This window comes from Dunckerocampus dactyliophorus, chromosome 17, assembly GCF_027744805.1.
Source record: "Dunckerocampus dactyliophorus isolate RoL2022-P2 chromosome 17, RoL_Ddac_1.1, whole genome shotgun sequence".
NCBI classification, from domain to species: domain Eukaryota; kingdom Metazoa; phylum Chordata; class Actinopteri; order Syngnathiformes; family Syngnathidae; genus Dunckerocampus; species Dunckerocampus dactyliophorus.
The window spans coordinates 10,717,001-10,731,501 of record NC_072835.1 but is presented as its reverse complement, the minus strand read 5'-3'; the positions used below and the strand labels follow the sequence as shown (position 1 = coordinate 10,731,501).

Sequence of the window (14,501 nt, the reverse complement as noted above, 5' to 3'; positions counted from 1 at the left end):
TGATGAATCGTTACTTACAGCTTGCGCTCCTGACTCTTCAACACGACCAAGTAACGTCGGAAAGGTGTCGGACTTCAGCAACAGTCTGGCGGATAGTCCAGCTTGGTATTGGCCCATTCAATGTGAAGTGTCGTTGACAGATGAGCATATTTTTCTCTTGCTGGCCGGGAATCAGCAACTCCACTTGCCTGATGCTTGCCTCTTAAAGGCACACCCGGACAAACATTTCCTGGGAGCCATACATGCTAACACGGTAAACAGAGCAGAGCGAGGGTGCTGGGTATGCCCATATAAGGAAGTCCGGGTTGTGTTGATGTCACTGGAAGGCGTTGTTTAAAAAAACTCTCTAAAACAGAGTGCAGAAACGTCCAAAACTGCTCACAAACCTCATTATCTGACGCGTTGGCATCATTTAACACGAGAATACAACATTGCAACAACATTTATAGGCCAGAAAAGAGGAAACACATAATAGGTCCGCTTTAAATGAAGTGGCATCTCGCAACTTGGATGGCAAACTTTTTATTCCAAAATGCATGAAGCACATTCAGGAAGAAATGACACTGTTTACATGAGTATGTGTACTACAAAAATAAAAGTTGCAAATGAAGAACTTGAAATAAACTGGTTAAAATTCAAATCCAGACTATAAACTGACTTTGAATCTCATTTAATATCATTTAAGAAGGAATTTGTGTGTGGAAAAAATTAAAATAAGAAAAAAAAAACACACCAAAATTCTTAAAATAGTCCTTGTTTGAGACATTCCTTGTAGCTGACACTTGGAAGGTCTGTACATTCATATTTGATGCTGGATACAGAAAATTATCATTTTCAGTTACACTGTCAATTGTTACCCATCACATGACTTGCCAGTGAATTGCTCACAATAGCCGCACGTAATACTGTAACGGTATTTGAATCATGATAACCACCGCATCCTGACGTTCTGCAACCACCGATATGCTGCAAAATAAGAGGAACATGTTGGACATATTCAACATGACATCACTGTTTTTCCTCCTATAGTCGCTATATGGATAAAAATACTCTTTTAATCAGCTTCTGGGAAGACTTTCTACAAGAATTTTTGTATGTTCACCCAGAAGAACATCTGTGAGTCAAGTTCTTCCACACCAAATTCATCCAAGCATGCCTTTATGGCCCTTGCTTTGTGCACCGAGTACCTTCACCAGGCTGTTACCACGAAGTTGGAAGCGTATGCTTGTCAAAAATGTCTTAGCATCATTAAAAACATTGTAAGTAAGTGGTCTACCTCACATAGTATATCATGTATTCACTTATCTCTAGAAATACCAGACATGTCCAGACTTTACAGTACGGTGAAACCTCAGTTTACGTTACTAATTAATTCCAAAAAGTCCACCGAAAAGCGAAATGTATGACAAACAAAATGATTTTTCCCATAAGAAATGATGTAAATCCAATTAATTTCTTCCAGACACCCAAAATATTAACAAAAAATGAATTGTTATTGATAATATTTATAGTTTAACATACAGCAAACAATAACATGAAGCGAAGAAGGGAGCAAGAGGAGGAGACCCATACCAACAACTTCTCAACATCTCTGGCCTTGTGATCTGTGTTTCACCCCTTTTACAACATTAGTTTCCTTGATTTCTTCTTTCTCCGCTAGGATGGAAGTTTCCCCATGCGTCCTGGCAAGATTGGCCACTTTCGTAAATTGTGTTGAGTTCTTTCTTGGACTCAATAGTGTTTCTCGTCTTCTTTATCAAAGTGCTGGCAATCGCAACTTTCTTTGGCTTCATTTTAGGTTATTTGCCAGTCACACTCGATTCAAACAAAGGTTGCCCGGGACTAGTTTGTTCGTGTAATGTCCCGCAGTACCAAAAACCGTATGACAACTGGGACAAAATTTCGTCAAAAATTGTCGCTGAAAACCGAGTCGTTCAAAAAATAGGGGAGTACAAGGTTTCACTATATTTTTGTGCAACTCCAAATTGTTCTCATGCAAATTCAGTCGGCTTCACTTTGAAAAGCAATGCGCTGCATGTAATGAATTAATGAACTTAATGAAGTGCTTTTGATCAGCGTTCTTGTGACAACATGTTGCATCCATGGCCATTTGGGGGACAATAACACCAAGATATGGACAGAATCAAACCACCTGAAATTAAAATTCATCTGGCCAAAAAAAAATAACATTGTACATCCTTACACATATCACAGTCGACAGGAGCACATCCCTACTCACAGAGGTACATGTACAATATCCATAACATATACATGTATAATGCAAACCATTGTGTGTGTTGTCACAGGCAGCCAATGGGACAGCCAATGACGGCAAACAATAACTGAATGACTGAACTTTGTGAAATAGCCACCAGTTCTTTTCACCTGATAACCTACTGGTTCGGACTGGGTTACCAATTTAAACCCAACAGTAAAGTAATCCCTCGTTTATCACCTGGTTCTGTGATAACTGAATATAAGTAGGATTCCTCCTTAATAATTTGAATACTTTCATAGTTAGAGTATAGAAAACCTAAATATGCTTTTAAAACATTATTAGAGCCCTCTAGACATGACATAACACCCCTATAGTCACTTTTACACCCGTATCACCCAATATAGCAGTAGTAGTAGTTGTTCATGAGCTCCTTGTTGTTTTTTTTAACTGATGGTTCTTCCTGTGGTGGCTTCTTAACACACCTCACACACACCTGGTCTGCCAGAGAATAAGAAGACGTAGCAGGAGGGATCTGTGTTGACAACATGTTTCAGAGTCCACTAGGGACGCTGTGACTAGCGGGTGTTGCTGTGGGCCCCTCCCCCTTCTCAGAGCACTCAAAGGTGTTGTTAAATAAAATCAACAGAAAGAAGCGACAGAAGACAGCCCAACATATTTGATTTGCTTTTCATGGTTTTTTTAAGTCACTTTTTGTCTCTGCCACGTTATTCCTCTCTCCTACAGGGTCCACTTCAATTACAAGCACATGGGTCATGGCCAGTTATGCAAATTAGACAATGACGCCATGAGCAATGTTAAAATGAGCCATTTGCCCCCCCCCAACACCTACCACTACAAATAGATTGCAGTCCTGTGGGAAACACTGGTTGAACAACATCTTAATCCACTTAGAACGGTATACTGTGTGCCCCTTTCACTTATTTATTGCTATTTATACATGCTTGGACTTAGACGCACCAATAACCACCTCATTTCATTCCTGTACTGAGTTGGTTCTTTCGAGAATTTTGGATCTCTGAAAAATGAATGTGAAAAAACCAAGACATTATTTCATAGCGTTTCACTGCTTCTCACACATGCTCACCGACGTGAAATACACTGCGCAACCGCAAATTACTGATGAGAATGTAATGAGAAGATGCATTATTGCTAGTTTTATACTCACTGTTCTTGACACGGCGTCTACTGCTGTCTAATATCACACACCAAACACTTTCACCAGGCCTTTTGATGTTTTATGAAAACACAGATTTGCCCTTGAAGTGTTGTGCAAATATTGTTACTGTACGAGAGACCACCTGATAGTTCCCTTCTTCGCTTCTAGGCATCCATGCAGAAATTAGCACTGCTTTAATAAACTCCAGTAGAGCACAGACTTCCACAAAGGCCTAGATTTTGAATTGCTGGTTCCTGGGAGATGACTGACAAACACAAAAAATAAACTGTTGTATTTTCACCTTTATCCAGATCCTCATCACCCTTTGATGATGAGGCCCGCTAGTTGCCAAGCTTTCTCGCTTGGTGGAAGTTAGTGATGCATGGACTGCGGTGTATGTGTTTTAGGTCCAATAACTGAGCAAAAGACCATGCACTATGGTTTTTGAAATGCTCTTAAAGTGCATCAACACCTAAATAGCTGGAGTCCTTGTGTGTGTGTTGACTGACCAACACAGCTTGATGGTGATGGGCTCTGCAATCCTGTGCTAAAATAACACAGGTACACTGTGCTGCCAAGATTGCGCCACATTTATCAGTCCTTGCCTTACTGGTTCCTTTTATGACTCGAGCCCATGGAGGATTGGCTTACGACAACTGAAATAGTCAGACACCTCCTGCAGTTTGATGTCTAAGCGCAGTGGGAGAGGCTGAGCTTCAGCAGTCCCTCAGTGTGCATCTTATAGAGGAGTTTGAACTCAGCAGGTAGTTGATGTGCCTCCTGCCATTTGGTGGTGAACTTGGTGCCCTTCTTGTCGTAGTAGTGATACGGTAGCTCTTTCCCCGTGTTGGGGTCCCAGCCGAAAGGCCAGAAGCCGTACAGATGGATCTGGTCGCACATAGAAGACGCCAGTGTGTACATCAGGATGCCGGTGCTCAGACGCTTTGGCGACAGTTGTTTGGTTTTCCAGTAGCTGTAGCGAGAGGGAAAATGATTGATAACTGGACTGGCTCAAAAATGGAGCATAATATATAAGAAATACATAACACTATAATCAGGCATCTGTTCCGAAAATCAGTATCTTAATGGCACCAAATGGTAGTAACTACACCAGAAAACTAATCACGGTAATCCCTTGTGGCTAATTGGTATTTAGAAATGAAACGTTTTCGTAGTTAGCGCATAGAAAACCTGTTTACCACCTTCTAAATATGGTTTTAGCATTATTGGAGCACTCTAGACATCAAATAATTCCCCTATAGTCACCTTTACACTCTTTACCCAATATAATATACAATATATACGCCACTTAAAACATAAAAAAGACTCATGCTCGTACGTGTTGCTATAAACGTGTTCCCCAGGTGACCCGAGTGAGAGGTGGACAGGAAGTGATGTCGGGGTTCAGAGTTGAGTTTCAGCTTGCCGTGGGTTACGGCCGCAACCGTAGCCCGTGTTTTTATTAGGGATGATTGTGCCTGCTGTGAGATCATTCAAACCTGCAGTAAAAGCATGATGTTCCAGCGATCAAGTCTGGTGCTTGTGTGTCTCACCTCGTGACAGTGTAGAATATTTCATATCATCAACGTCTTTGAATGCACCATTTGAATGCCTAATGCTTGTATTTTAGTTCATTTGGCCATGCTTAAAAATGCGTAATTTAGGCAAAAAATGTGTAACATGCTTAAATATTCATGTTGTAACTCATAATAAGATGTATTCAACCACAAACAGCATGATTTATGCATTAATTCATGTAGTTTGGAAAAACCAGGAAGCTGTGAAACCGCAAAGTAGCATGTACTGTATTTTTTGGACTATAAATTACACTTTTTTTCATAGTTTAGCGGGTCCTGTGACTTATAGTTATGTTTTTCATTGAACTGATCCTTTTGGAGCTCAAATTTTACATTGACAAAAGCGGGCGACCATGTACAGTATCTTGACATTGACTTAAGTGGGCACTTTTTAGTAATAAAAAGAACACGGCGGACCGGGGCTTGACGAGTTAGTCGACACTAAAATCAGACTAAAAAACTAAAAATCAGATTAATAAGAATTCTTAAAAGGCGGGAAAAAAACCTCAAGCGCTACGTCTTCAGTCTTCCCCAACACTGCATAGTTCGTGGGGAAACTCTTCAAACTGGCCTCCACAAAAGGCGCTCTGCAAGCGGCCGAGGTGCTGAAAGCCGCCTGAGCTGCTTAAAGTGTGCTAATACTTTCCCAGCAGGTAGAGTTAATGGGCTTGGTGAAGATTAGGCTACTGTAAGAGTGGCTCATTCTGCTACTACAACACTAAGCAGCAGACGTAAATCCCTCTCTTCACAGTTTCAGCTCGGTGCCATACCTTTCACTAAACAGCAGTTCCCTTTTAATCTGGCTTTGGAGCTTAAATCTGTTCTTTTGCTGCACACACACAATACAACTGTGTGATAGTTTCAGATTGTAAAGTCAAATAATGACATGCGCTATGCACTTGTTGAAAGAACGGATACAAGGTTGCAATAGAGTGATGTTAATTAGACACAATGACAAATTCCATAAGACCCTAAGCATTACAGAAATATTTTATATGACTTAGTTGTCTGGAAAAACAGTCTTCAACATGGTGCTCTTTTTGAAGAATGTTATTATACATTGTTATCCAGCACTGCCTTAATCCTCTTGGGCATGGAATTCACCAGAGCTGCACAGGTTGTTATTTGACTCCTCCGTGATGGCATCACAGAGCTGGTGGATGTTAGATATGTTGCACTCCTCCTTCCTCCCCTTGATGATGTCCCACAGGTGCTAAATTGGGTTCAGGTCTGGAGGAGACATACTTGGCCACTCCATCACCTTCACCTTCCACTTATCATCTTGGAGGTGTTTGGGGTCCTTATTATGTTGGCAGGGTGTGGGTCATGTTCTGCTTCAGAATGCCATAGTGCATGTTGGAATTCATGTTTCCCTCAAAGGAACGGCAGCTCCCCCAGTGCTGGCAGCACTCATGCAGCCCCAGACCTTGACACTACCACCACCCTGCTTGACTGATACTTTGTGTTGCCACCTATTTAGACAACAATGGCTGCATATTGAGTCATTTTCAGTGTACAGTGAATCTATACTGCTGTACAAGGTGTACACTACGTATGTAGTAGTGTACCATGAGAAGATATACTACGTGGCATGTACAGTACATACATGTATAATTGTTGATGAGGGTGCACGTCTTACTTGTTTATGTGCTGCATGATGTTTCCAGGCCAGGCCAGCTGGACCTTCAGCTGACCCCGATGTTCCACAAAGAAGTCCACCAGTGTCCTGGTCACTGTGGCTGATGTGTGGAAGAAGAATGCTGGGATCCACAGAATGGCACCATCCAGCTTCTTCAAGCTCAGGAAGAAGTTATTCCTGTCCTGCACAGTCAATAGGTTGTTGTAGTATTTTTCTAAGATACTCGGGTTAAAAGTTGTCATGTTGGTGCGCCGGCCAACATCTCTCTTAAAGAGCTCCGTCGGGGCAAAATTGCATCGGAAGACGAAGTCAAACTTCTCAATTTGGGCACCGCATCGCGAGCCGGTGAGGATGCCGCTGTTGCCGACGACGGCGCAGACGTTGTAGCGCTTGTTAAGAATGGGCGAAACGTCCGGGAGGAGTGAGCGGAAGTTCTCGCCGATGGAATAGACGTACTTGTGGCTGGAGTAGTCGTAATGCATCAGCTGGCCAATGCGCACTGAGTCGTGTGTCAGCGTGAAGTTGTGAGGAATGTCGATGTACTGAGAGATCTCTTTCCTGAAAGAAGCACAAATAGTGAAGGTAAAGGAAGATGATGAAGGTGAACAGCTTGTTCAGCTATCACTCCACATCCAATTGACATTTTCGATAGGAAATCCATCGGAAAAATAGAAAGGTGTGTGTAATCCTACCACGTAGAGGGATGGATATTGTTTCATTTTACCCGATACCGGTACTTTTAAAGAGGAAAACATATAAGTTTTGTCCAAAAAACGATGCCTTTATATTAGCGATGTCCGATAATATCGGCGAGCTCAATATTGGCATAAAAATGTGATATTGGTAGAAATCGGTATCATTTTTTTTTTTGCTGATGATGAAAACCGATTTTAAAAAAATGATTGGACAAATGCATGTTTTAATGTTTTAGTTTGTTCACATACAGTGCAAGCCCACCACCTTTGCTCTTTCCACAGGCTCTCGTGTTCCTGGCCGCTCTGACTGCCTAAAGTTGGCCAGCTCCACGTTAGCATCTGGGACGCTAGCTGTTAGCCATTCAGTGAAGCACAAATAAGCTGCACTCCCTTTAAGTCTTGATGTTCTTGCCAGCTCGTCGATCTTGCGCGGTAGTGAATTCATGTTTCCAATGATAATAGAAGGTACCGAAGGCTTGAATCTCCACATCCTTGCTAGCCGCCGGACTTTCATCTTAGCCGCCTCGATATCAATGGGCAGACAGACAGTCACACCGATGCCGGACGTCGCTGTCACGGCACATAAAAATATGCTAGAATAAACAAACAGAGATGCTTGAAAGGTAGCCACTCGTGGCGACGGTGTTAATTCCACAACAGGAGATATGTGACGTTACACATAAAGGTAACTGAGAGATGGACAACATGGAAAAAAAAGTAGATAGATGGATGGATGGATGGATGGATGGATGGATGGATGGATGGATGGATGGATAGATAGATAGATAGATAGATAGATAGATAGATAGATAGATAGATAGATAGACAGATAGATAGATAGATAGATATTTTTTAATGTCCAACAGAAATTCACATTTCCAGTCCTTCCACGACAAGAGATATGTGATGTTACACATATCGGTATCAGTTGATATTGTAATCGGAAATACGGACAATACCGGCATATCGGTTATCAGCAAAAAAAGCCAATATCAGACATCCCGACTTTATATTTTGGGACATGCAAGTTGAACAGAATAGTAATTTAAATACTTGATACGTAATTTAAAAACAGTAATATAAATAAAATGATTAGTAATAACTTTGCAAAATATCAATTACATCTACAACAAATTGTAATTATCACAGCAAAACCAGCAGAAATACAGGACACAGAGAATGTGCAAAAAAAAACTATGCTCAGAATTCCTCTGTTTGTGAAAGCACCTCACTCGCCATTATTGTGATTGTTTCATAATGAGGAAACGTTTTGCTATTGCGAGCAGAGCTACGTAGCTGTGCGGCAAAATGTGTTTGCGGTGTTGAAATTGAACACTACTGTTGGCGTATTAAGGTATAAATAAAGTTTAAAAATAGCGTAAGAGTCTGTGTTCCTCTGTGGACACTTATAAGGCCTTCTTTGCACAATATCACCTTCAAGCACTTGTTACCGTTGATTGAGTCTGCATTAATTTAGTTTATTCTACAAAGAAAATGAGGGTAATATCTAATAATATATCTCATTATTTATTTTTAGAATATGCCAAATGCCAATAAAAAACGAGCCGTGGGACGGAAATAGTCTTTGGGCCGCACTTTGGACAGCCCTGATATAAGGCAAACCTGGACAAGTGACCAAATAAGGAACTTTTGCAAGCTTCTGCATGTTATTTTACCCAAAACGTATTGCTCTACTTGTTCAAAGGACATTTGGTTTGATCATTTAGCAAAACTTACCTCTGCTGGATGAAAGCTGTGCTGTTATACCTCCATTTAGACGAGTTCTGCAGGTCCTCGCTAAGAGCATTGGTGAGTGGCGTGAAAGCCGGATCCAAATACTTCAGTGCCAGCTGGGAGCTACAGTACATGTGGGAGGGGTGAAAAGGGGATGAAAAAATGCAAATGGAAAATGCAAAAGCACAACATCAAACATTATATAACTGGAGTGTGTTTATTTAGTTATCATTTTTTAGTAGTCATTATGTTCAAGTAGTAAATATAATATATCTATAATGAGGGGTGCTCTGATCCATCATCCACCGATCAGTATCGGACGATTTCCGTGAAAAAGCACGGTATCGGCATATGCCGATACTTGCTTTTTTTTGTTTTGCTTTTACTTGTCTTGTTTACACCGTGTCAAGTAGTGTTTATGTCTTGTGCACAACAATAGTACGGGTGACGCGCATTGTTCCCGCATGAGTATGCACCACCGCTTCCTGCAGTCGTGGTAATATTTGGTCCCACTGCGTCCCGCAACAGCAGGCATCACCCCATAGTTTTGTTAATTCCTCTATTTGCAAGGGAGCTACAAGATATTGAACTCCAGACAAGAAGCCATTGCAAAAAAGAAATGTACTGTAAGTCTACATTTTCTCACAGATGCAGATACAGAATGTGCAAAGAGCAAGAAGAAGGCAATAAACTAGAAAAAAAGAGGCACAGAGAGTGTGGGAGAAGAAATTGCTGTCATTGCTTTGGGTATTATGATCACTTATGAACAGAAAGTCACAAGGAACGTCAAAGAAGCTACAGAAATTACTTACTCCCCCCCCGACTTGCTCTAAGAGGTGGTGGAAAAGTTACCCCATTCAGGTGAATGAGACACACAGAGGCACACTTTGATCTGCATTGCCCGCATTGTTTGCACATGGGTTGTGGTGCGTTCACGTTGCATTCACCACCAGTTCACGGAAATTACGCGTGCCATAATTTTGAACGTTTTATAAGCCCCGCTCGGTTTACACATACTTCACAGTTGTTTACGATCAAGTAACTCATTGTCAAGAAAAACTGTGTACCACTGTGGGGATAAAGTGCATGCAAGTGTAAACGAGGCTTAAGGAACTACCGGCAAGGGGAAGCTACAGTACATCAATACATCTAACAGTATCTCAAACTGACTGACGTACCGATGTTTTATTACTTATTGAACGAGCAGAAAGAAAAGACACTGGAGTTTTAGAAGCTGTCAGCATTAGACCACCGGTTTGCAGTAACGTGGTGATGGATGCCACATGTAAATCACATAACTGCGCACTTACTGTATCTGTAGACCTTGCTTTACCTTCATTGTCTCCACCTCCTTAAAATCCAGTCCAAATACTCACTGACAGAAGTCAGTACTGTCAGTACCAAATGAGGTTTTTGCAGCTTCACTATCAAGCTCAGTCAGAAAGTTACAAAGTCAAACCATAATCAGCATCACTTGCTGACGATAACAAACTTAAATCATCAGTTTAAGTTTATAACTAATCATTTATAGTTTTTAAATGAGAATTGTGCGGAAATATGTATGAGAGTTGCAGCATATCCGGGAACTTGTTGATTGCCTATTTAGTATCAAATCCAACACTCTAAATTCGTTCATTCATTTTCTATGCTGCTTAATCCTCAGTAGGGTCGCGGGGGTATGCTGGAGGAGGTATGGTAGGTGCCGGTTGCCACTCGCCACCCGCAAGAAGAAGAAAACGCAACACCACCATGCAGATATGTTCGCGGTATACCGTGGTGAAGTTGGTTTCACGTTGGACGTGGGATATTCGGCTCCGTAGCTACAGCGGTAGTTCCCCCTCACTGTGTCCGGACTGCTGTGTCATGGTGCGGGGAGCTCGCATGAGAAGTGCCGCTCTAACCCCTGGTTGTTTAGACTTGGGACCGCAAATAAATTACTATTGCATTGAAGAGAATTTGTTTTAAAAAAAAAAACTGTAAATCACACCACAAATTGATCAACAACCATGTCAAATGATTAGTCCTACTCTAAAGTATTTTGCAGACACATTTTTTTATTCCAAATTTGGAGGTTTGTTACAAAAGCCAAACAATATTGTTGGTCATGCTGTGTAATAAAAAAGTAAATTCAACCTTGGTTGCATTATTTGCAATGCTTTTCATAACCATATTCAATTCCACAAATGATTCCACAAATTCATGTTTGCAATAAAAGCTTATTACTAAAAAAAAAAAAAAAAAAAAAAAGAATTGGTACCGGATCGTAATGGATTGGATCAGCAAGACTATAAAAAAAAGTGACCCATCTATCTTCTATTGAATTGCGTCATGTTGTGCGAGAGTACCAGATGAATTGTCCAGTGAGTGCACAGGCTCTCCGTACTCACCTCAGGTCAGGTTTGCGAGGTGGTCTTTCGCTGCAGGAGGAACAAAGAACAAAAACAGACTCAAGTCAGTCAAATGCAAACATATTTTTAAAAAATAAACCATATTTATATGTGCTTTTATGGCACTTCACACTTCCCAATGACACATTTCATCCGTTTGTTTGACTTGACACATTCTTTACTTTCATTGCACATTCATTGCACTACTTTCTCACAATTGAGCAACATCACAGCAGGAAACGGGTGAGAGTTTGTCCACTTTCCACCTGCAGACCTTCATGTTGAACTCACTCAGAGCATAACCTTGGTCCACAGTGACAGCCAAGCGAGAGAGAAAATGATTACAGCAGCAGCGGAATGAATGGCGCTCTTGTACTGTAAATCAGAGTCAAGGGCAGTTTGCTCACCTCCAGAACCTTTGCCAGATCAACTGTGTTTTAGCATCACGCTCTGGACCACGCATGAAAGATTTCCATGAAGGTGCACTGCAGTGACCCTGCTAACCCTATCAAGTGCAAACACACTTCCTATTTGGACAGGAAATTGATGAATCTGAGATTGTGAATGACTGCTGTAACTATTGGCTGTCCTAAAAGTGACTAAATGACGCCGTCGTCTAATTTGCAAAACACTTATCTGGGTAATTTTTACTGTCACTTTATTTGGGCTTAGAGGACATGATACGTAAACAGTCTAGGTGAGGACTTGTACTGAAAATAAAGCAACAAAATAATCAGAATAACAGGAACGTAGTCAAATGACTTGAAGGACTGGATCAAGTTCACAGCTGTGAGATTAAGTGACAGATGTTTTCCTTCACGCTCCCGTGCCAAATTTAGACCGCTTCACCACAGCAAAGCTGCTTCCTTGTGGCTGCCAATAAACATATAAAATGTCGCAAATGTGTACTAAGTAGACCTCCATCACACCAAAGACAAATTTTGGATATAGTATGTTTCTTTTAATAAAATACTACATCAATTTCAAAGTTGTGTACAGGGCAAATCTGCCTTCTTCTCCTGTTGGCCAAAACGCTCCGATTTGGCAGCCACATCCCCCGACCACGCCTACTTTTTTGCGATTGGTCAGAGGTTGGAGGTCTGCTCCGTTGTATGATTATTAGAGAATCCGGCGTCGAACTGTGCTTTGCTCACAAAACAAAGTGTACGTGAAGCGGCGAGAGCCGAGGAGCAGTGACCGTGAGGTAGGTCTTGAGCTCCCACAAAACCAAAAATATTCCCATTGAAGCGCACGGAAAGATACATCATCCTTACATTTGAAAAACACATTCTGGCTGCCATTTTCAAGAAAAAGAAAGAAATAATATGGACCCGACCGTTCCCGAGACTTGGTCGTGGCAAGAGTACAACATTTTAAGCATCAGTCAAGTTGAAAATGCAGGATGGTGCCCCTTTAATGATAACCACCGCCTTTCATAATACAAATAAATAGGACACAAATATCCATAGCCCATGGTTCATTTGTGCATGTGTCAAGCTAGTAGTCAAGGAATGAGACTCGTCCCTAAACCGAGGACCACTTGTACATGTACATGTACATGACGTGTCATATCGTGATCGCTCCTCCTGCAAGTTATTAATGATAACTGCCACCTTGTACAATAGAAATGAAAAACGAGTGTGTGTTTCCAAGGGTGCAAGTGCAATACAGTGTGGGTAAACGTAACCTCTGCTGGATGCTCATGAGTCAAGCAGATTTGCCGTTGCCACAACGTATCCAAGTCGCTACCAGTAGCTGATTTATACATGCAAAATGAGCCATCACAAGTCAGGTGTTTTGTTGGTTATATTAACAGTGGCTAACTTTATTACATTATTATGTGTGATGTGTTAAAATATGCATAGTGACTCATCTTTGCATTCAAAGTTTGTATTTTTTTATTTGTTTTGCCATTTTAATAGTAGCAGGTGTTAGCTAGCAGGTATTTATTTATACACATTGTATGATTGTTACTGGTACAGCTAATAATGGTTTAATGGTGATGATGCCTATAGATTTGTTTCAACCAGCAAATGTAAATTAACATACACTATTGAGGATGATATATACGGCATTCAGTGCAGTATCCCTGCATTCACTATGGAGGACTGAGGCCCTCACCTTGAGGTGGAGTGCTATGACTCATTCAATGAGCAAAATAAAAGAGAGCATCCACTAATCATCTCCACCACCAGGCCGGCAAACACACCACGCACACCCCGGTCTGCACTCACCGATACCCGGCGTGGAACATGTACATCCTGGGTCCCCCGTTCGGTCCATATCTAGGAGTTCCGAGAAGGAAATCCTTCTTAATGGACACGTAGCTGATGAAGGACAGGATGAGCAGCGCCACGCTGAACATGACGAGCCCCAGCGCGCTGGCGATGCGCACCATCCTGTCTTTACCGGATCACAGCATCAGTGGGCGGCCAGGCCTGGGACGAAGATACCGGAGGAGAGCGGAGGAGATGCGGACGAGAAGGTGGGGGAGGACGCGATGCGGTGTCAGCAGGGACGTCATCAGGACGCGGTGTCTTCTTGAAATGCGACATAGGGAGATGTTTGCGGAAGAAAAGTAGCAGGGAAATCGACTATCCGTCTATGTTTAGAAGCGTCCTCGGTGTGTTATATTGAAAAGAATACTATACATACAGCTCATGTCACATAAACGTCCCAGATCGAGGCGGAGCTCTTTTCTTGAGCACGGTGGAGGACATTTCATTACGTACACTTGCACAGTACACACTGGCCTGCAAGATGTGCATTTATGCAAATAACTACACATGGGGGTGGATCGATCCGAATATTGATAGTAGATAGATGGATACGTGATGAGATCGATCATTTTCAGTTACGTTTGTGTCTGTGCTTTTGTTGTGTTGTACATATTGTTACATTATATATTCTATTGTTTGCAAATTTAGGGAATACTTCTTGGGAAGACTTTGGCAAAACGTCACAAGATTTGAATGAGAGCCAATAGAAAATGTTTATTTATTTTGCATTATAGGCTTTATTTTGTTCAAACAATTGTATGTAATAAAATGGAATAATTGTATTATGTTGCTGAT

At 41.5% G+C, this 14,501-nt stretch overlaps 1 protein-coding gene across 2 annotated transcripts; it reads right to left on the bottom strand.

Annotated features, from left to right (window-relative positions):
* Positions 1–518: 518 nt before the first annotated feature.
* Positions 519–14,181, bottom strand: st8sia3 (ST8 alpha-N-acetyl-neuraminide alpha-2,8-sialyltransferase 3). Of its 2 annotated transcripts, XM_054757915.1 has the most exons (6): positions 14,083–14,172; positions 13,662–13,967; positions 11,428–11,457; positions 9,044–9,163; positions 6,612–7,169; positions 519–4,368 (listed from the first exon to the last, which is right to left on the bottom strand). In XM_054757915.1, the coding sequence occupies exons 2-6, from the start codon at positions 13,823–13,825 to the stop codon at positions 4,086–4,088; spliced, it is 1,155 nt and encodes a 384-aa protein (XP_054613890.1). In that variant the 5' UTR covers positions 13,826–13,967; positions 14,083–14,172; the 3' UTR covers positions 519–4,085. The 2 variants fall into 2 exon arrangements, with proteins under 2 accessions (XP_054613890.1, XP_054613888.1); XM_054757913.1 differs by having other exon boundaries at positions 13,662–14,181.
* Between the last annotated feature and the right edge of the window lie 320 nt (positions 14,182–14,501).